At 49.2% G+C, this 22,489-nt stretch overlaps 1 protein-coding gene and 1 non-coding gene across 2 annotated transcripts; both read right to left on the reverse strand.

The window, feature by feature from the left end:
* Positions 1-3,823: 3,823 nt before the first annotated feature.
* LOC120678183 (phospholipase A1-Igamma1, chloroplastic-like) lies at positions 3,824-5,791 on the reverse strand. The gene is made up of 3 exons (XM_039959335.1): positions 4,418-5,791; positions 4,298-4,326; positions 3,824-4,166 (listed from the first exon to the last, which is right to left on the reverse strand). Exons 1-3 carry the CDS (start codon positions 5,591-5,593, stop codon positions 3,824-3,826), a joined length of 1,548 nt encoding a protein of 515 aa, XP_039815269.1. The 5' UTR covers positions 5,594-5,791.
* A 219-nt stretch (positions 5,792-6,010) lies between these two features.
* LOC120680350 lies at positions 6,011-6,149 on the reverse strand. The gene has a single exon (XR_005677619.1). It is a non-coding gene; the product is annotated as a small nucleolar RNA Z247 (small nucleolar RNA).
* Between the last annotated feature and the right edge of the window lie 16,340 nt (positions 6,150-22,489).

Consider the following 22,489-nt stretch of genomic DNA (forward strand, 5'->3'; position numbering starts at 1 on the left):
GTCATTGCTTTTATCTCTTGCATGTAGGATCATGTTGAAATCACCAATTATTAGCCATTTGTCCAGCACATCATATTTAATCCATCTGAGTTCCCCCAAGAATTGTAGTTTTGTCTGATCATCTTGCGGCCCATACACTACTGTCAAACTCCACTCCTCACCACCTGAAACTGCCTGAACTGTAGCTGTAACAGTGTGGATTCCAATCCCTCTACTTGTTATTCTGTAGTGCTGATTATCCACTGCCAAGAGAATGCCCCCCCTAGTGCCTGCTGCTGGAAGTACCACAAAATTGTCCTCAAAACGTTGTCCCAGAACTTCTGAAATTATTGTTGTATCCACCACTTCCAACTTTGTCTCCTGCAGCGCAACGACTGTCGCTTTGGTCTCTGAAACCAAATCCCTCACCACCTTCCTTCTTGCCGGATTATTTAGACCCCGCACATTCCAATTTAAGATGTTACAGACATGCTCTAACATAGATAACTAAAGATACAACACTGTCACCGTATCGGGTGAACAAACTCAGGCTTACCACCGCCACACTACTACTCCAACACACATCACCACTACTTCCTACGATACAAAGTATCCTCCACTGAGCCAGACCCACGACACTAGGAACTAAGAACATAAATAACATGACTAACATGACAGACTCAGAGAAGGACACCACTTCTCGCGGCATCAACGGCCGCCTAGGCTTCAGCATCAATGAGCAGGGCCCCCAACTTGTCAGGAGCCCCTTCTTCCGACAAACCAAACATGTCCCGCATCCCCCCAACCACATTTGCTTCCAGCGGACCAACGAACTGGGTGTGCAGCTTGTTCTGATCAGCAGCAGTCGGAGTCGTGATATTTTCTGCCAAACCACACTTCTTGATCAGCAAGGCCGTGGCCTTCTCCTCGACAGACAGGTTGGACCGTGGTTTGTTTGCTAGCCGCGAACTGCGTCGCACCGATCTTGTTGTGCTGCCTAAATTCTCCTTTTGTGGGATTAAGGTATCCATCCTTTTCTTTGCCGCAGATGTAGCCCTGAGTTTTGCAACCGGCGTTTGCAGAACTGGCCTTTTGATCGGAACAAAGAAGTGCAGCAGACGAGTATCTAGCACAGAAGTCCCAGCCGCCTGAACATCACCAAGCGCCATTGCAGAGCCGCAATCCGTGGTCAGACCAGCAGGCTCCTGCGACCCAAGAGGTGGCCCGCCAACGGCCTGGCCTGGCACCACAGAGCAAGGCCCAGCAACAACCCCCGAGCCAACAACACCCGGGGACACAACCGGACCCTCAGGAATCCACTGTCCAGCCGGTACTGTGCTTATCACACCAGCCCCAGACCCGGGCAACGAAGACAACATCTCTGCCCCAGCATCTGTTTGCTGGCCAACCCCATGATCCGTGCCACCACCAGCCACATCATGCATCTGCACCTCGTCTCCCATCGACCCAGGACCCGAAGAACCGCCGCTGGCAAGCTGCAGGTCTGCCTCCTCCTGCATCGGGTCCACCAATGGGCTGCACGCTGATTTGAATTGAGTTTCACCAACAAGGAATTGGCACCCTGCCCATGACAGATCCTCCGAAAGACCAAACTGTTTTGGGACAGCACAGGAGACCGGCTGTCCGGTAGCATCACCCTCCACGGTACGCACACCACTCTTCGTCTTCCTCTGGACATCTTCCTCAACCGCATCCACCCCACCACGACGATAGCCATGACGACCTTGACTACCAGCACCGAAGTTTCCGGTACCAGAACGACTCGATCCGGCGAACCGCCCGTCAGCATGCCGATAATGCAAGCTAGGCGGGGGGAATTGTGTCCGCCTGGCACCTCCCTGGCCGTCCCCTGGGGGAGAGTCATCCCTTCTACGACCACCCAAACGATCATGAACCGACCGCCTCCTTGGTTCAGCCATCTCGCCATCACGTACCCCAAGCACCCAGTAGTGGCGATAACACACCGGCCACTCCTCCTCAGGCTCAACAGACGGCAGACCATTTGTAGGTGAAGTGAAAAAATCTTGCACCAGATCAATGTGAATCAGCACATCATACTTCAGAAGCTCGGCTTCGTTGGACCGCTGATAGGGAGAACCCATATCTCCAAGATGAATGAAATACTCCTCCGAAACCGTGATTGGCTCCTCAATCTGCAGCGTGCCGGACTTGGCGATCCCAGTTGGATCATCAGTCCACAACCAGAGACAGAAACACTCCTTCTCATTTTCTTTGTACCTCTTGTCACAAATTCTGTCGACGAAGGATGGCTGACTGAACAAAGGCGCCACTACCTCACACTGCCAAGCATGCGGAGGCACCCCCTCCAAGCATAACCGCACTCTGTACCTGATCTTGGACGCCGCAGCCCCGAATTGCCGCGTCCATGGCCGCAGATGGAGATTTGTGTGCCCCACCTTGATGCCCCTGGAGACGAGGGCAGCGGTACGGAGAGCGGGGTCGGAGAACCGCAGCAGAAAGGTCGCGGCCGCAATCTTCGTCACGCTGAGGGCCAATTCCGAGATGCGAAGCTGGCGTAGAGCATCTCGGCGAACTTGGTCGTCAGTGAGCCTTGCGCGGCCATCAGCTTGCACCGCCAGAAGAGCATGCAGCTCCAAACTCCTCTTCTCGTCCGCAAGCGTCGGCGTGCGAGCCGCGCACGCCACGGCGTGGTCTGGACGAAAGTCCGGGTTGCCCGGATGGGCCTCCGGGAAGTCCATCTCCTTACAGGTCGCCTGCCTGCCCTTTGCCGCCTTCCGATCCCCTCCAAGCTCCTGCTTGCCAACCGCCGCCTCCCGGCCGCCTTCCACACGCGCACCACCCGCCGTCCAGCACCGCCCCCCAGCCACCGAGGATCGACAGAACCGCGCTTTGTGCCCAGAGCGGTGGCACAGGATGCAGCGCGGCGGATCCCGGCAGGCTGCAATCACGTGATCAGAAGCAAGACAGCGGAAGCACTTCCCAACTGCCTTGGCCTTCAAGAGCTGTAGAAAGCCTCCCGTGTTGCCCTCCTCATGAATGCGAGGCCCCAAGCGCTCCTTTACTGGGATTCCAACATGCGGACCCAGCCTTGATTGGACAGGACGATGCCCCCTGCGCCACCAGTACTTCCCACGAACCTCCTCAAAGCCATCCTCATCAATGCATGGCCTGCTGCCCCGGTGCGAAGCAAAGTAATTCCGTCCACTCCTCTCTGCCTTGTTACTCCAGCTCCTGCGGTAACTTTTCCCGACCACCACATCCCTGTAGGAAGCCGGCTTCACAACGATGGAGCGTAGCTGCGCAGCGCCATGATGGCGATGCCCCACCGCCACACCTTTCTCCTTAACCAGCCTGGAATCCGGCAGCCGGGAATCCTGCCGCAGCGACGCGTCCTCCAGAGAGCAATCAACTCCACACTCACCTGCGGGGGAACAAGGCTCCGGGCTGGAAAAGTTGTAGTCCAGAGCCTCGGAAGGGACGACCGACGTGACGGGGCTCACCGGCGACCGGGGGGCCGGCGAGGAGGAAGGTGGTGGGTGGGCCGTAGGTGGAGGTGGGTGGAGGGGTGAGGGAGAGCTCATCGTGCCTCTTGAAGCTTTTTGTGCTATCTTTTTGGTGCCTAAAATCTGATACCTGGTTCAAAAATTGTAACGCAAACGCCGACGCGCACAAGTTTGATTTTCTATTACATTCATGTGTCCACACATGGATTCTCTACACGACCACTCAACACGAATGCCCCCTCATCCACGGCATCATTCATCAGTTCATCACGGACTGATGGTCTCCTGGCCATCGCGATCGCGCGGTGGTCCAGCTTTTAAATTTTAGACGTCGCGCTTTAATTTCCTGGCCGATGAGACTGCAGGTCATGCCCGTGCCGCTCATGGCCGGTGCCGCCGTGGCCTTCGCAACGATGACCGCCGCGATGGTGGTGGCCGTCGTCGTCGTGGTCACGGTGGTTGTGGTGGGGGTGGGGGTCTTCATGGTCGTCCATGTGCCAGCAGCCATGGCGGTCGGGCTGGACCCAGCGCCCGTCGCGGCCACGGACCATGCCTTTGTTCTCGTCCTGGCGCCAGCAGGGGGGCACGCCGTGGTGGTCCTTGAGGAAGTCGCACGCCTTGTTCACCAGCGCCGGGTCGCGCCCGCTCGCCAGCACGAACCGCTCCCCGCGCCCGTGGTACCTGCATTATTCATTTATTCCACGCGCAAAGGCCAGAGAAAACACGTCAAGACTCGAGATCAGGTCTGGGGTTTGGTGCAAAAATCACTGTGAATGACGATGGTTTTTGGTTTGGTCAAGCAAACGGCAAACCCTACCGGATCGAGGTGGTTAGAGGACGACTACGACCGAGCACGTGCGCGCAACATATAGTAAACCCGTTGGCAGCTGGATACGGAGTATATTATATTATATATAAAAAGAGTAAAAGACAGGTTCTAAATCCGCTAAACAGCCCTGGGCGCTCTGGTGCAGGGTCAGGAAAACGCATCGCATAAATGTGCATTGGTTCCGGTCAGCCTCGGGCGCGCCCTCGTTCAGCAGGATCCCAGGCATCCTCGTCACGTTGTCGTGCACGTTCACCACCCGCAGCGCCTTCACCCCGAGCTCCGTCTCGAACCGCCTCCTGAACGCCGCGTTCCCCACCCGTGGCCCCGCGAACGAGTACACGCACACGGGCGCCTTCCTCCTCTGCTCCCCGTCCCCGCAAACGGCCACGTTCGCGCCGGACTCGGCGATGTCGTAGGCACTCAGCATCGCCAGCGCGCTACCGAGGCTGTGCCCTGTCACGGTGATGCTCACGTCCTCGCCCATCGCCGCGTACCGGGCGACGAGGCGACGGACCTCCATGAGCACCTGCTCACGCGCCGAGTACTTGCAGAACCGGCAGGTGGGGTCCTTGTCGGTGTAAAGGTCGACGAAGCCTGCCAGCACCTTGACGTCCGGGTCAGGGCACGGGATGCCTTCGTCCGCCACGGGACGGAGGAAGTCCATGAGGTCCGACACCCACTCGAGCCGCGTCACCGTGCCGCGCCACGCGATGGCGATGTCGCGTCGACCCAGCCGGGCACTCTCCTCGTCCGTGGAGACGGCCACGTACTCGATCCAGCTGCCGCTCTGGCTCCAGATCTTGGCACCCGCCCTGGACTGCGGGAAGAAGTTTGGGAACCGGATGTTGGACGTCGCGTAAAGGTACCGTGACACGGCGTACCCACGCGATGCCTCCGGCATGCCGAGGCGATCAAAGAAGTCGCGTCGCGGGTACTTGCAGCTGCCGCAGTAGCGAGAGGACGGGTCGTAGTCGAAGGCGTCGTAGCAGGCTTGAGCGAGCTCGCCGTAGCGGATGAGCTCGGAACGGAGCAGTGGGTCCATCGGGTCAAGGAGACCTGCCCAGTCGTCGCGCCCGTGGATCTCGCGCCACCGCGTGGGCAGCTCGGCTTGGTGCTTCCACGCGCCGCGGCGCCGAGCGTCGAGGAGGCGCAGGTCGTCTTCGTCTTCCTCCACCTCTTCCTGATGAACGTCTCCGTCGTCACGGTATTGATGGCCGTGCGTGGGCGACGTCGTGCTCGAGGTGGCCGATGAGGGAGGCGATGAGGGAGGCGACCGCATCGTCCCTCGTCGTGGCCGCCAAAGCAGGGAGCAGCAGCGTGCTTTTGCTTGTGCTTGTGCTTGTGGCCGCGGTGAGTGGTCGGCGAGGGGCTGGAGCGTGTAGGAAGGAGAGCTGTGTGTGCGCGGTGGCGCAGCGGGGGAGGGTCGGGAGCCCAGCGGGGAGGTCGCGGCAGGGGAGGGGCGCCGTTGGAACGCGGGCGCGGGGCGGGTGAGGGCGTCTGGTGAGAGTGCTGAACCCGAACTCGTGGGGGGGGGGGGGGGGGGGGGGGGGATGAAGACCCGCCAGAAGGTGCGCCGCCACGAGGGGAGCCTCTCCCCCGTGACTGGTTCTTGCCGCGCCAGGATCCACGACCCCGGTGGCAGAATTTGCCGACCCCGAGCCAGAGCTGCCTCCTCCATAGATCAAATCCATTCTAGTCTCAAAATTGAGAAGTTGAGAATAAAGCTCACCAACCGAGATGGGTTCCACTCTAGCGCATAGAGCGGAGACGATCGGCGAGAATTCTTCGCCGAGGCCGGTGATGATGTACTCCACCAATTCTTCATCTTCTAGGGGCCGTCCTGCAGCCGCCATGTCGTCGCCAAGAGCCTTCATCTTGGCGAAGTACTCAGCAACGGAGGAATTCTCCTTCTTGGTCGTTTCCAGGGCAATCCGCATGTTGACGGATCGGCAGTGGCGCTGGTGGCCACCTGCGTGAGGACTTCCATGGTAACCGACGCCAGGAGGTAGCTAAGGACCTGTTGGTCCGTGGCCTCCCAGTCTTCACGCGCCGGATTGGGAACCTTCTCCTCCTTCCCATCAGCGCCTTTGTGCACCACGTCCGCCGGCGGCATCTTGGTGGCGCCGGTGAGATAACCTTGAAGGCGAGCACCTCGGATCGCCGCACGCACCTGTGCCTTCCACAGGGCGTGATTGTTCTTGGTGAGTTTCTCGGTGACAGGCTGGGCGAGGAGAGGATTGGGGGAACTGGATGATGACGACGCCATGGTAGTCGCTCAGGGAAGATGCAATCTACTCAAAGGCGATGACTCTGATTACCATGTAGAAATTCAGAGGAGCGGAAGCACCGACGCCCTATCTTGGGTCGTGCGGTGTATGCGTGTTGATCAACACGGAAAAGCCCCGTGTGTGGCGTGTCATATAGTCGAGTACAACTTAGGGCTCAAGCCAAGAGATCTCCAAATATATACCTTCCTATACAAAGACTATCCATATTTAGACTATCTATATTTATCTAAGATCTCTTGGCTTTGGCAAGCAATAGATATCACGCACACAACCTTTCTATCTAACACAGTCAGGATATAAATCGATCCGGGCATGCACATGTACACACGGCAAGTGTTTTTTAAGAATTTGTTGCACGGTTTTGGCAAAATGAAGGGCTTAACTGTCGATGGCTTTCCTGTGATCATTATATTAGAGCATCTCTAAGAGTTTGTCATATTTTACTTGGCATATCTTGTATTTTGCCAACTTCTAAAAAGATATGCCAAGTAAAAAAATAGCTTATCTCCAACAGTTTGGCATAATTCACTTGCCAAATCCAGATCTAACTTACATCAGAAACCCTGAGAGAGAAACAAAATTATATTTATGCCCTTCCACCTCTTGAAAATTTAAATCAGAAATCCTTCTATGTTATTTATTTCTTTTTTTCATCCTCCCACCTGACTAGAAATCACGATGCCAACCGCGCGCCGCGCGCGTATATTTACGCGCTGGAGGCTGGTTTTTCCCAAGTTGCCAAAAATTGCCAAGTCTTTTGCCAAACTGTTGGCGGAATATTTCTAATGTTTTTGCCAAAAATCAAAGATGACAACTCGATTTGGCAAACTGCTAGAGATGCTCTTAGTGCTTGGACCTAATTCTGCAGGGAGGGGAGTGGAACGCATGCACTAGTCAACAGTAGTGCAGGCTGCGTTCGATCCCATTTCGCCAGAATGCATGGGGACTGATCAGCCGTCGACGTGGTTAGCATTTGTCAGAAGATGACAGGTGAACAGAGGGTTTTACTTGCTTTTCTGATGAGGAATGCGAGTGTGTTTTTTTTTTCTTTTTGTTTTTTCGGCCCAAACAAAACGATGAAGCAGACTAGTAGCAGGGCCAGCGGCAGGTGTATGGGCCATTACTTATGGGTCAAGAGGCCCATGTAGCACCTCACAAATTAGAAGTCCAGACCCAATTACAGTCCGTCGGAGAGAACTAAGGGTACCACCACCGGAAGAAAGCGCATTGCTTCAGGTGCCGGCAAAAAACACATGGGCAAAAACACCCGGTGGTACCCAGGCCCAAACAAACAGACACGCCGCCGTCAGCCCGTCACGCCGTGCCGCGGCACCGCGATGAGCAACGCCCATGCGCGGCCACCCTGCAGGGCCTGCAGCGCGGAACCGTACCCACCCACACCACCACCGTACCAGAGGAAAGCGCATTGCTGATTTCATTTGCCATGCATGTTCTTCAGACGTTTATTAAATGGGGATCGGATGACAGATCTGAAGATCAACAAGACTAACATACGCGCGAGCCTGTAGCTAGAGGAGTTACGGCAGCCGCGTCGTTCATGTGAGCCCTAGCTAGCTAGCTCATCACATCAGGACGGACGCTCACCTGCGTGCCACCGCAGGCTGGCCACGGGTCCATGGAAAGATACAGTATACTAGCGGAAACATCATCAGTTCATCAAATCGATCTGACAGACATCTTTATTATTAATCACAGGTCATGACGATGGTTCGCAGCTCGCAATGAATAATCCATGCATTCAGACGACATGTCGTACTGACAGGTAAGGCAGACACACATGAACCGGCCGGCCACATACGGCAGTCTACAGAGCACACAGCTAGCTCTCCTGCATGCGCCACCTAAGGGCATGTACAACGCACAGCCGACCCCGTCGACATGCAGGATTTTTATGCGAAAACCCCCCCGCGGTGAGGAGAGAGAGCGCCCGCCGTCGTCTCGTTCGTCGACGGATCGCGCGCGTGCTCCAACGCCAGTCGACGAGCAGCGCGAGCGTTGTAGGAGGCGACGCGGCTCGGCGACGGCGGCACCTGAAGCCATCTTCGGGGTGTCCGACCTTCACACGGACTACCCGGAGAACATGGACTGGGTGAGCCGCCTCGCCGCCGAGGTCGGCGCCGGGGAGGGCGCCGGCGTCGACGCACTCGTCGTCGCGGAGACCAGGGACCACGACCTCTAGCTACGCCGCGATGGCGGCCGCTACGTGAGTCGATGCTCATCCCCTCCCCTGCCCCCACCCTCCGCTCCTCCTCTCCGCCTTCCTGGTTTGGCTGCCGCATCCTGGTTGGTGCTTGCGCCTGGTTAGTGAGCTGCCAGCTTAGAGTACTAATTTTAGATGCAGAAAGTTTTACCAATGAGGGTATTTTATTTATTTACTCACTCGTTTCTAGCATTACTATCTATATGAACAAAATTTCATTAGTGAATGTAGTTACATATTGACAGCAAAGGTTTACCATCACACTTAGATAATTGACACTAACAGATTGCTTATTGTTGGCTTGGGAGGGAGCTCTTAAGTATCTTATGATGCAAATTGTTAGCTACTTAGCTACCACTCATGCATTCTTGCTTCAAAGCATGTGGACAGCTGAAAAGGATGAAATGGAGTTGCATTCTTAGCTAAAGCATAGATTAATTTTGTACATTATATCCTTCTTTTTAATATGGCATTCAGCTTCTTTACTGAATCAATACAACATTGATGTATCATTGTTGAGGCTCTCTCAGTTACTCAAATTATTCCTTCCAGATGGATTCGCTGGAGAAACTGACTGCATTGCTTGATGCGTGTAGTGAGCTGGGTGTGGATACAGACCCAAGAATGATAGGTGACTTGGGAATCATACCATTGTTCTCATGGAAGTGTTGACGCAAATCTCGGTCAACACACGAGAGCACTCGAACGTGCGAGTCGCAAACGGACCGAATAGCCGTGGGTCTACGTAGACCGGTCAGACCGGTTGAGCAAACCGGTTAGACCGGTTTCTAGGGTTTCGCTGGAATCGGTCATCTCGATGGATAAGTATCACACTTACGTAGTGAAGAGCGGCAATGTTTACGAGCAAACCAGCAAAGGATAACCAACGCGCTTACGTGATGACGAACGACTAGTTTACGAGCAAACTAGTAAAGGCCGTCGAAGCTCTCGCCCGGGAGGGACCCCGTCAGGGTGTGAACGTCGCCGGACGTGCCCTAGGTCGACCAGCGAGCTTAGGACACCATCAATGGCCGTGGAGATCACGATGGACAGCAAGGGAGATTGGAAAAGACTAGAGTTTAGAGGTAAAAAGTAGATGCATAATGTTTTGTTTGATTGGGTGTGTCTCAATCGGCCATAGCCCTTTATATTTATAGGGTGGGAAGGTCTGTACCCGTGGGAGGTCAAAAATATATTACAAACCGACCTAGAATCAAATTACAACTCTAATTCGGACTAATCTGCTAAAAACCGGTCAGACCGGTCACCAAATCCGGTCAGACCGGACTCCTCGTGCTGCACAACAGCCAAAACCGGTCAGACCGGTCCCCAAATCCGGTCAGACTGGTTTTGCCCAGATAGGCGAACTTCCTGGCGCCATAACTCCTACACCCGGACTCCGAATTAGGCGATCCATATGTCCGTTTTGATCGTCTCGATGAGGGCTTCGTCTTGATGCATTAAAACCCATGATTTGACCTCATCTTGATGCCTTTTTGTGCCCATCTTTGTCTCATTGATGAAATCATATCCAGAATATCCCAAAACGATCTCCATATCCTGCACAATGGTTATATATGCCAAACTTGCAAAATAATAAGAGTTAATATTGAATTGGCTATTTTGACCTTTATCTTGCCTACTTCAGGTCATGCCAATTTTGAGTGTCAACAGGAAGGTCGTTTAATTTTCTTTGCTTCAGTAACACTGGACATACAGCCATATTATAATGAACTACATTCCAAGGATTTTCGTTTTCTCACTTGCTTGCTTAATTTGTCTCCAGAGCTTTGACAAGGAGAAGGATGTGAACAGTGTGCGCGTCCCTTCTCTAGAGATGGTAGGCTGGCATTTCCCTCAATACAAATTCCTCATTTGCAAATAACTGTTACAATATTAGTATTACCAAGTATAGCCAATCAGTGCAGTTTAAGATCTCTTGAATTTTGTTTCTTACTGAGTATAGATAATGTGCTATCCCCTACAATTTGCATCACGTGTTTTGTAGCTTGACATGATCCAGAACCTATTCTTTGACCTGGATGGCCGACTATTACTAGATTTGCTTTTTTGACAATGTTATGTTGATTCCATATTAGCAAAAGGATTACTTGGTTTAGTTTGCAAAATTGGGTATCTCAAAAACCAGGTCGATCTTCTACTAACAAACTCACTGTCCGAGTACCCATACTGAGATGCACAATGGGAAAGATTGCATTCACACACAGCACAAATATTTTATGATTAGGCAGACCATGATTGCCCTCTTTCTTAGTTTCTTCTTCGAAACATTGGCACAATAAATCCTAAAATTCCTTATTTCTATGAACTGATAATTTCTGGTTTTCTTTTATCAGGCTTGTAAAGACTTTCATGCTTGTAAATGGCCTTTAGACCTGACAAACGATGATGGTGCGGAGGCTGCAGCCAGGCTGCGGTACAAGGAGTTTGTCAAGGGGAGGGCGGCCAGAAAGGAGCGGAAGGCCAGGCGGGAAGGCATCGTCGACCTCTGCTGCTCCGGTGTCGGAGCGACAGCGTTCCTGGGCCTCCGGGTGATGCTGACATTCCGGTGACAGAAGATCTTCCATGTATTCTTGTAAGTATGCAACACAATGGCTACAAAGATCAAATTATATACTAGATCATCATAATTCATATGTCAAATAGTGAATTAAATATCTAGCAAACAACTAAATAGACAACCCGCTGTACAAACTGTCTGTTTAGCTGTCTGTGTGAGACAAATAGACAGCAGCTGTCTAGACCTTTGTACATGCCCTAACGTACGTACACTCGGTACACGGCTCGTACTGACATTGCTCGAAACCTCGGGTGGAGTGGAGCGACCGAGCCGGGGAAAGAAGAAAGAGGCGAATCGATCGAGCGAGTACGGGACGGCCAGCACGCGCGGCGGGGCAGTCGCACGAGTGCGCGCAGGAGCATGCATGCGTCGATGGCTCCGGTACCTGTAGTGCGCGCGTGACGGCTGACGAGGGATCGAGCCTGACGACTTGTCACTGCTCCAGGAAAAGGATCCGATAACGGCATGCAGCATTGCAGCACACAGGTAACGAAAAGGTAAATGTCTCGTCGAGTGGCGAAAAGCCTATATTATGTATACTCTGTTAGATAAGTAGGCAAATTCATGTTTAATTTATTCCATAAAAATGATGCAAGAAAGATTAACATGATATCATATATGTGCTTGTCCAAATAATACATCATCAACATCATCATGAAAAATATTCCAGTGCCAAACAGCAAGACATGACATGTGATATTTCTCAATAAAAACACGTTAAAAACATGCTGTAGACACTAGACACAAAATTACTGATTTTCAGAATTAAATCGGCATACCCAGCGGCAGAGCCGGAAGCACCCGAAAGCGACATGGTGCTTTGTCGATGTAGTCGTCCCGCTTGGTGCAGTGCAGAAAAGTTGCTGTGAAGATCCCGCTCGTTCGCCTAGCGCCGGGAAGAAGTTGTGCCGCGCCGTCGCCCGAACAGGAAGAAGTTGACGTCGCCGCCGGGAACAGGGAACAGAAACGAGTAGTCGTGTGGCCGCTGACACTCCCCAAAAACGTGATTGCCGTCCTCACCCGAGCAGGTGAACCCAGCGGACGGAGACGTTTCGGAGGCCTACTCTTCCATCTCGTGCGCGCGCAGGAGACGGAACGGGAAAAACTCAGAGTACTGCTGGATTGTGATTGTCGCAAGTTTTAACTGAAGGTGGTCTACTTGACTTATAGCAAAGGAAGACAGAAGGCCAGAAGCCGCCCGCAGTTATCAGAGGAGACGATAAGTCTCTCACGCATATAGCAGCGCTTGCACAAGAGCATGCATGCAGCAATGCATGCAGCACTAATTTGGTTAGTAACTCCCGTAATTAGTGACCACATGCACCAGAGCATGCAACCATACATGCATCACTAATTTTGGTTGATAACTCCCATAATTAGTGACAAGAATTAGGCCATGCTCGTCCGTTTGTTTGCCATGCATGTCCACGCTCACAATTAAACCACTTAATGTGCAATATTGGACCATAGAGTTTTATTAGATTTATTAAATATTAATGGCCCAAATGCACATTATATCTAACAATCCCCACCAAACTCTAAGGTACAATGCGAAAATATCTCAGAACCACAATTCTTTTATATACCAGTGTTTCGATGGAGACTGTTAAGTTGAACATCCATCTAGAATAATAGCTACATTCAGCCACAACTGATCAATGGACAAAGCCTTGAATTGACAGTTTTGTGTGAGATGAATTTCGCTAGAATCCTTAATTGATACTAGGCTGCAAAGAGCATTCCCTCTGTTTGAAGCTTATAAGTCACACTTCCTGGCCTTTTCATGAGTATTTAGAGATTACCCACATCTCATAGATTGTGACTAGCAATCGAACTCAAATAGGTGTGTTCCTTTTAGGATGTCCTGTAGGTCAACATCCCTACTATACAAAGCCACTCGGAACACATTAAGAAATTAATCAACCTCCCTTACACTATTGGAGAGACGGTGCATCTCAAATGAGCTAGACTTTATTCTAAGGAGTCTCTCCCTCGGCCATCCACTAGCTTGTTTCGCCATCCTAATTCACGGGATCTCCGATCACAAAGGACATGTTACCACTATGGAATGACTTCAAGTGGGTCTCAAGCCCAACTCCCTCGATGCACCTTCTATCACATTGCGTGATAGACCGTAAACTGATCTGCCAGATTATTAGATGTATGGACATAATCCAATGATATTACTCCGGAGTTTCTCAATTTTCTGACAGTCTTCAGGCACCTTTTCACATGCCTTGTAGATTTCATATTATCCTTAGAACTGTTCACCTTTGTTATCACAGTTTGGTTGTCACAGTTCATGGATATAGCCGGTATAGGTTTCTCAACAATCGGTAAATCCATAAGGAGCTCACGTAGCCATTCGGCTTCAGCGCCAGCAGTGTCCAATGCTGTCAGTTCTACTTCCATTGTAGACTTCGTTAAGATAGTCTGCTTGCAAGACTTCCAGGAAACAACGCCACCTCCAAGCAGGAACACATATCCGCTTGTGGCATACAGGTCATCAGCATCAGAAATCCAATTAGCATCACAATAACCTTCTAGTACCCTTGGATACCTGGTAAAGTGAATGCCATAACTCATTGTGCCTTTTAGATAGCGTAGTACTCTCTCAAGAGCACCCCAGTGAATATCTCTCGGATTTGACACAAACCGGCTTAGCTTGCTCACAGCAAACGAGATATCAGGCCTAGTCGCACTAGCCAAATACATGAGAGAACCAATTATTTGTGAATATCTCAGTTGGTCTCTTGCAATTTTCCAATTTTTTCTCAAAATCACGCTTGGGTCATAAGGAGTTGGAGCTGGTGAACAGTCATCGTACTTAAAATGATTTAACACCTTTTCCACATAGTGGGACTGCACAAGAGTAACCCCACCATTTCCTTCTTCTCTCAAAACCTTAATGTTGAGAATAACATCAGCCTCACCCAAGTCTTTCATCTCAAAATTGTTAGACAAAAAATTCTTCACTTCTTTGATCACATCGACATTATTCCCGAATATCAAAATGTCATCCACATATAAGCACAAAATGACACAATTGCCTCCACTGAACCGATAGTATACACATTTATCAGCTTCGTTCACCACAAAGCCGGCTGATGTTAAAGTTTTATCAAATTTCTCATGCCATTGCTTTGGTGCTTGCTTTAGGCCGTATAAGGATTTTAGCAGCTTACACACCTTACCCTCTTGACCTTTTGCCACAAATCCATCAGGCTGATCCATATAGATCTCTTCCTCAAGCTCTCCGTTCAAAAAAGCTGTCTTAACATCCATCTGATGAATGAGAAGACCATGTGAGGCAGCCAAGGATATTAGCACACGTATGGTGGTTAGTCGGGCAACTGGTGAATAAGTGTCAAAATAGTCCTCTCCTTCCTTTTGTGTATAGCCTTTAGCAACTAGCCTTGTCTTGTACTTCTCAACAGTACCATCAGGCCTCATTTTCTTTTTGAACACCCATTTACACCCCACAGGTTTACATCCATAAGGACGATCAACCACTTCCCAGGTCCCATTAGACATAATAGAATCCATCTCACTTTGCACTGCTTCCTTCCATAAGTCAGCATCAATGGATGAATATGCCTCGGCAATGGTTGTGGGAGTGTTTTCCGCGAGGTATATAATAAAGTCCTCACCAAAGGATTTTGCAATCCTTTGTCTCTTGCTTTTTCGAGTGACTGTATTATTGTTCTCCTCAGGAGTTTCCACATGAGTTTCAAAATCATCATTATTTATCAGTTCATGGACATCCTCAGAAGAAATAGAATTATGACTAGAAATGCTAGGTGTATTTTTCATGGGAAATTCATCTTCAAAAAATGTTGTATCTCTCGATTCCGTGATAGTACCCTCATATATATATCCGGTATTTTGGAATTTATTATCAAAAATCTATAACCCACGCTGTGTATAGCATAACCAAGAAAAACACAGTCAACGGTTTTGGGTCCAAGCTTTCGCTTCTTGTTAATTGGCACATGCACCTTTGCCAAAAAACCCCATGTTCGCAGATAGGAGAGATTTAATCTCTTTTTCTCCCATTCCTCGAATGGTGTAATTTCTTTGTTCTTTGTGGGCACCCTATTCAGGACATGACACGCTGTCAAAATCGCCTCACCCCACCATTCCTTAGATAGTCCTGCAGTTTCTAACATGGCGTTAACCAAATCAGTTAGAGTACGGTTCTTCCTCTCAGCAATCCCATTGGATTGAGGTGAGTATGGTGGTGTCCTCTCATGAATAATTCCATGCTCCGCACAAAACTCAGAAAACTCATTTGAGAAATATTCTCCACCGCGATCAGAACGTACCCATTTAATTTTCTTTTCAAGCTGGTTTTCTACCTCATCCTTATAGATTTTAAAATAATGCAACGCTTCATCCTTTGTTTTTAACAGATACACATAGCAAAATCTAGTGCAATCATCTATAAGCGTCATGAAATATTTCTTGCCACCTTTGGTCAATATTCCATTCATCTCACAAATATCTGAATGAATTAATTGAAGCGGTGCCAACTCTCTCGCCGCAGCTGCCTTGTGAGGCTTGCGAGGTTGTTTTGCTTCAACACACACATGGCACTTTGAATTTTTGACCACATCAAATTTAGGAATTAAATTCAAACTAGCTAAGCGAGACATGCAACCAACATTAACATGACATAACCTCAAATGCCAAATATTAGTCTCAACATTATTAACCACACTGTTCACAGATTTAAAGCAAGTATCAACCAAAGACAAGTGAAACAAGCCTCCGCTCTCATAGCCTTTTCCAACAAAAGGTCCATATTTAGAAACAACACATTTATTGGATTCAAATACTAGCTTATAACCTTCACGACAGAGTAAGGAGCCACTAATCAAGTTCTTCTTTATTGAGGGGACATGATGCACGTTCTTGAGCTGCACGGTCTTTCCCGAAGTAAGTTTCAGATCGACCGTACCAACACCATGAACAGCTGCACGCACTCCATTCCCCATCAGCAAGGAGGCAGCCCGCCCGGTCTGGTAAAAAGAAAACAAGGAAAAATCAGCACACACATGAATATTTGCACCAGTATCAACCCACCAATCAGGTGAATAACAAACTGAAAATGCAAAAGGTAAAAATTTACCATACCCAGAAGTTGCAGCTTCAGTCTCAACGGTGTTGACTGATTTCTGTGCAGAAGGCTTCCATTTAGCCTCAGGACACTCTCTTGCAAAGTGCCCAGTCTTGCCACAGGTGAAACAGTTCATCTTTTCCTTAGTCATCTTTTTTCCCTTCTTGAAAGAAGTGGAGGGCTTCTGCTTAAGCTCTTGCTGAAATTTCTTTTTATATGGTTTGGGACGATTCTTTTGCACCACATGTGCGCTAGAACTCCCCTCAACAATCTTCTTGCCTTTGACATCTTTTGCTCTAGCCTTGTCCTCAACATCAAGAGTCCCAACAAGCTCAGCAGTGCTAAATTCTTGCCTCTTATGTTTCAGAGAAGTTGCAAAGTCAGTCCAAGATTGTGGCAGCTTTGCAATCATGCAACCCGCCACAAACTTGTCGGGAAGCGCACACCCAAACAGCTCAAGTTCCTTCACCAGTGCCTGTATTTCATGAGCCTGTTCGACTACCGGACGGTTCTCAACCATCCGATAGTCATGGAACAGCTCCATGACGTATAGCTCAGAACCGGCGTCAGAAATGCCGTAACGGGCCTCAAGAGCATCCCAAATAGCCTTACCAGTCGGAAGCTGAATATATGCATCAATGAGAGAATCTCCAATGACGCTCAGCAAGCCACCCCTACAATTGGTGTCATCATGATCGAACTAACGTTGCTCATCAACGGTTCGAACAGTGGCAGGTATCTCAGTCACCACATAAAAGCAACGCATAGAGGACAACCACAGAATAGTTTTCTGGCGCCATCTCTTATAGTGAGTGCCCTCAAACGGCGGTGGTTTCAACATACTCGCAAAGCCAACAGAGAAAAATTACCTATAATCACGTTTTTGGATTGTTAGATAAGTAGGCAAATTCATGTTTAATTTATTCCATAAAAATGATGCAAGAAAGATTAACATGATATCATATATGTGCTTGTCCAAATAATACATCATCAACATCATCATGAAAAATATTCCAGTGCCAAACAGCAAGACATGACATGTGATATTTCTCAATAAAAACACGTTAAAAACATGCTGTAGACACTAGACACAAAATTACTGATTTTCAGAATTAAATCGGCATACCCAGCGGCAGAGCCGGAAGCACCCGAAAGCGACATGGTGCTTTGTCGATGTAGTCGTCCCGCTTGGTGCAGTGCAGAAAAGTTGCTGTGAAGATCCCGCTCGTTCGCCTAGCGCCGGGAAGAAGTTGTGCCGCGCCGTCGCCCGAACAGGAAGAAGTTGACGTCGCCGCCGGGAACAGGGAACAGAAACGAGTAGTCGTGTCGCCGCTGACACTCCCCAAAAACGTGATTGCCGTCCTCACCCGAGCAGGTGAACCCAGCGGACGGAGACGTTTCGGAGGCCTACTCTTCCATCTCGTGCGCGCGCAGGAGACGGAACGGGAAAAACTCAGAGTACTGCTGGATTGTGATTGTCGCAAGTTTTAACTGAAGGTGGTCTACTTGACTTATAGCAAAGGAAGACAGAAGGCCAGAAGCCGCCCGCAGTTATCAGAGGAGACGATAAGTCTCTCACGCATATAGCAGCGCTTGCACAAGAGCATGCATGCAGCACTAATTTGGTTAGTAACTCCCGTAATTAGTGACCACATGCACCAGAGCATGCAACCATACATACATCACTAATTTTGGTTGATAACTCCCATAATTAGTGACAAGAATTAGGCCATGCCCGTCCGTTTGTTTGCCATGCATGTCCACGCTCACAATTAAACCACTTAATGTGCAATATTGGACCATAGAGTTTTATTAGATTTATTAAATATTAATGGCCCAAATGCACATTATATCTAACATACTCATCCTACGCAAGAGAGCCATACCCTACGATGTATAAGCAGCTAGCTAGCCGTACGTGTCACACGGAGGTCCTTTGTCAAGTTCCGTACGTGCAGCTACGTAGCTACAATCGTCACGTACGGCCCAGAATTAATCTGGCTACATTCTACAGTACCCTAACCGCCCGATGGAACCTGTCGTTCTTCTCGACACTATTCAGTACTTCACTGTACTTTCTTGATCGCATGTAGCTAGGGTGCTCCGCTCCGCTCCGCGCCCATGCATGCACGGCTCCCTCCAAAGTCCCATCACCACACCGGCCGTCGGATCGGAACACCCCACCGTGTCCTCAGCTTGGCCGGAACCTCGATCAGTACCCAGCCTCCAGCGCTCTAGCTCGATCGAGCCCCGTTCAGCTGGAAAAAAAACTAATATTAATATTAATACATGCATGTTTTGAGCGATAAGTATAGATTGCCGTAGCTTAATGACCATAAAGTATAGTACTACTATACTCCATATATATTCCTCGATATTCAACGTTCAGCTTGGTCACGTGGCATAAATGGTGACGGCGCACGCGTAAAAACCAGTCTGATTATTGATAGCTGGCGCGGTTTGAAAAAAAGTATTGTTTGATCATGTTTGTTTCCTCATCATTATATATTTAGTTGACATAATCATACCTTAATTGAACAACTTAAGGGATTATGATAATCTGGGAGGTATAGATTATGTAATCTGAAGAATGATATGTGGTGTTTGTTGTCCCAAATACAGAAATACTGGTCGGCATCAGTACGGATTCTTCGGTTATATATGTACTATACACAAGTTCAATGCGATCGTTAGGCTAGGCCCTTAAGACTGTTTCCAGGACTAGCTTTTGGGCCACGATGAATACTAGCTACAACGGGGAAGACGTGGAGTTATGGCGCCAACATTGTACACTCATGTGAACCCTCGTCATCAGGATGAATGAATACCTACCATGCATCTCGATCGTTACAGGGCCGGCCGGGCTGGACGTTAGTTGTTGGTCCTAGCTTGGAGACCACAATATATCATACCCATCGATTGGAGCACGACCGATCCACTCAGGTCCTGTTTGGTTTGGAAAAGTCTCTAGCCTCTCCAAAAGTCCTTAGGGCTAAATAAAAGTCCAACCCTATTTGATTTCAATAATTGAAGAGACTAAACCTCATTAAATGAAGTGTGCAAAAAAACCTCTTTACCCCTTCTCCCTGCATGCGTCCAGACGATGTACAATTCTTGGCCGGCCGGCGCTCCAGTGCCTGATGGAGCCGGACCCGGAGAGAGCAGGGCCGGCGGTCCGGCCTCACTGTTCCTCGGATTGGAAACATCTGAACCCTCCATCCCAACTCGCAATCAATTCAGTCATCTCCAGTGTGCAAGTGTCAACAGTTGCGGCAGCTAGCAGCAGTGTCTACAGGACACAACTGCATGCGCCACCTACAGCGTACGGTTATACGTACACACGGTACGCCCGTTGAGCAGTACTGATCTGGGGCACAGTAAAAATTTATCTCCTAGGCGGTTCTGATCGGTTCCGTGCCGTACACATGCAGGCCGTTGGATGCCTGGATCTGACGGTCGGGAGACAAGCTGGGTACTCCTTAATTACCTACATTTCTATCCCCAGGAAGGATTTTAGCAAGAATTAATCAGTATTAACGGCGTGTTCAAGAACTAGATCTGCAGCCTGCAGTCTCTTCAGACTCACTGGAAGCAGGTTAGGCAGAGACAAACAATGCTTTATATTAGGGGGCCAGAGTCAGTGTGTCTGCATTGGGAAAGGGGACAATGATCCACAGGAAAAGTAGCTAGCACGCATCGTGAGAGGGAGCAGAAATGATTGGTATGTGCATGCATGACCCCCACTTGGCTTGATTTGCGCAGGCGATGCAGGGCTAAAGTTGCCAAGAAGACACGGCCCTGTCCTATTACGACCTCGATATAGTGCCAGTTGGTTTATTAATTATTGGGAAAGCTTGTTGCGGCAGCATCATGCATGCTTGGGCTTCCGATGATTGGCTAGTCCACAACAGCACCACTCTGATTCTCATAGACTAAGACTAAAGGCCCAGGGTTGGTTTATGCATACAGACAGTACTGATCGACGACAACACAGTACAGTGTGGTCCAGGGTTAGTTTTATCTGATTTCGTTCTGCTTCTAAAGCCCCAGGCCATGTGATTAGTAAAGCACTACTAAATCAGTTGCATGTACGTATAGATCACAAACAGTACAGGCACACCACCAAAGCTAAGCTCGAGGTCACTTACTCAGTCTCCTGTCCTCTCGATCGCGCACGGACCGATCGTTCACAAGCATCAACCGAGACGTAAGTACGTACGTCGAGAGAGCGTGCATGACGTCCAACAGGCAACACACACAAGCGCTAGCGCCGCGAGCCAAACATGCTCGCGCTCGCGCCCACATCATCACGCACTACTATAGAACATGCCTTTGTTTGTTACAGGCCATTTGTCCCTACAGCCTTTGGACTCGGGATAATAGGTGGTTTTTGTCCCGGGTCCAACGGCTAGCCGGGCCAGCTGGGGGGGACAGGTGGCACCAACCGGGACAAAAGAGGGGGCCTTTTATCCCGGTTGGTGGCTCCAACCGGGACAAAAGGCTGCGCGGGCCTTTTTGACCGGTTGGAGCCACCAACCGGGATAAAAGGCCCTCCATTTTGTCCCGGTTGGTGCCTCCAACCGGAACAAAACTCCTTGTCCCTCTTATCCCCTTCCCTCTCCCCCGCCCGAGCCATTCAGCTCACTTGTTCTTGCTGTTTTTGGCTCGGGAGAGGGGAGTTCTTGCTCATTTTTTCACCACATTTGTGAAGATCTTTGATTCCCCTATCCATCCATCGGCGCTAAAGGTTTGGAACTTGTTTTTCTCTTCTTCCATTGCTTGTGTAGCTCATTTCATGCTTTAGAAATAGAGAAAATGTGTAGCTCATTTCTTGGACATTTAGATTGCATATGTAGGTGTGATTTTCTTTTAGATTTAGATGAGTATGTGGATAGTAGAAATTTTTAGAATGAGTGTAGACACTTCATGTAATTTACTTGCATATATGACCATATTGTGGATAGTTGATTTTTGTATTAATGAATGAATTAATGAAATGAGTATATTAGAATTTTTTGTATTATGAATGGATTATTTTGACACTCTAGTGATGTATTCGTTCATGCTCACACTGAAACCATCTAGAAGCTTAAAAAATCTTTATTTCGAAACAAGTATACGTCGTTAATCCATTCAACGGTGATGGCACTATATTTCGGGGATACATGATACGTTATAAGGACGTCACTAATGGGCTGGTCGCAACACCAGCACTTGCGGTTAATACGAACACAACATTTGGCACATTCAGCGTGGCCATTGTTGCACTGAGAGCATATCAACGAGAATGTTGTTTGTGCCAAGTGATGTGTTTCTATAAACCGTAAATGTTGGTGTTGCGACTAGCCTATTGGTGACGTACTTGTACATCACCGTGTCCCCCCAAAAGGCAGTGTCATCACCGCAGGGTCGAGGTTACCGACATATACATTTTTTGAAATAAAGTTTTTTTTTCTTCTAGAGGGTTTCTGGATATTGAAAAGAGTGTTCTCTTGGAACTGAAGGGTGTCAAAATAATTAGGAGTTATAGAGATTTCTTTCAATTAATTAGAGATTTCGTCTTTTTTATATGTTTTCATTGTTATTTGCAAGAGTAATTAATATGATCATTGTAATTGTAATAGTAAATAATATTTGCATTGTAATTGTAAGAATTTATAATTTTGTGAAAAATAAAAGTGTTTTCCAGTAAAATATGGCTTCAGCAGCTGGAGGGAGTGGCGCCGGTGGGGGTGATCGTTGTTCTTCTGGAGAGAAGGGCACAACTCCAGTAGGTCGTCGGTGCAAGAAACCTAGCGCTTTTCATAGGGCAGCGCTCCGTTATTTGGAAAAAGAATATAGAGAATGTGTGGCAAGGGCCGAGGAACCTCCGTTTGATCTTGAGAATTTATTGCGGCGTTACGGTTCATCACCACCAAACTCGGAGGTTTCAGCTCCGCCATCTTCTTCTGTGCCAGCAAGAAATC

This window comes from Panicum virgatum, chromosome 6N (genome assembly GCF_016808335.1).
Source record: "Panicum virgatum strain AP13 chromosome 6N, P.virgatum_v5, whole genome shotgun sequence".
In the NCBI taxonomy this organism is placed as follows: Eukaryota; Viridiplantae; Streptophyta; class Magnoliopsida; order Poales; family Poaceae; genus Panicum; species Panicum virgatum.

Bases quoted from the DNA above. Each gene is read 5' to 3' on its own strand.
- LOC120678183 (XM_039959335.1), bottom strand. From the start codon at position 5,593: ATGCGGTCGCCTCCCTCATCGCCTCCCTCATCGGCCACCTCGAGCACG. The intron at 4,327-4,417 runs GTCTTTTACTCT...GCTCGGTCGTAG, and splicing joins GTTTAGCGGATTTAGAACCT to TCGTCCTCTAACCACCTCGA. The intron at 4,167-4,297 runs GTTTGCCGTTTG...TGAATAATGCAG, and splicing joins AACCACCTCGATCCGGTAGG to GTACCACGGGCGCGGGGAGC.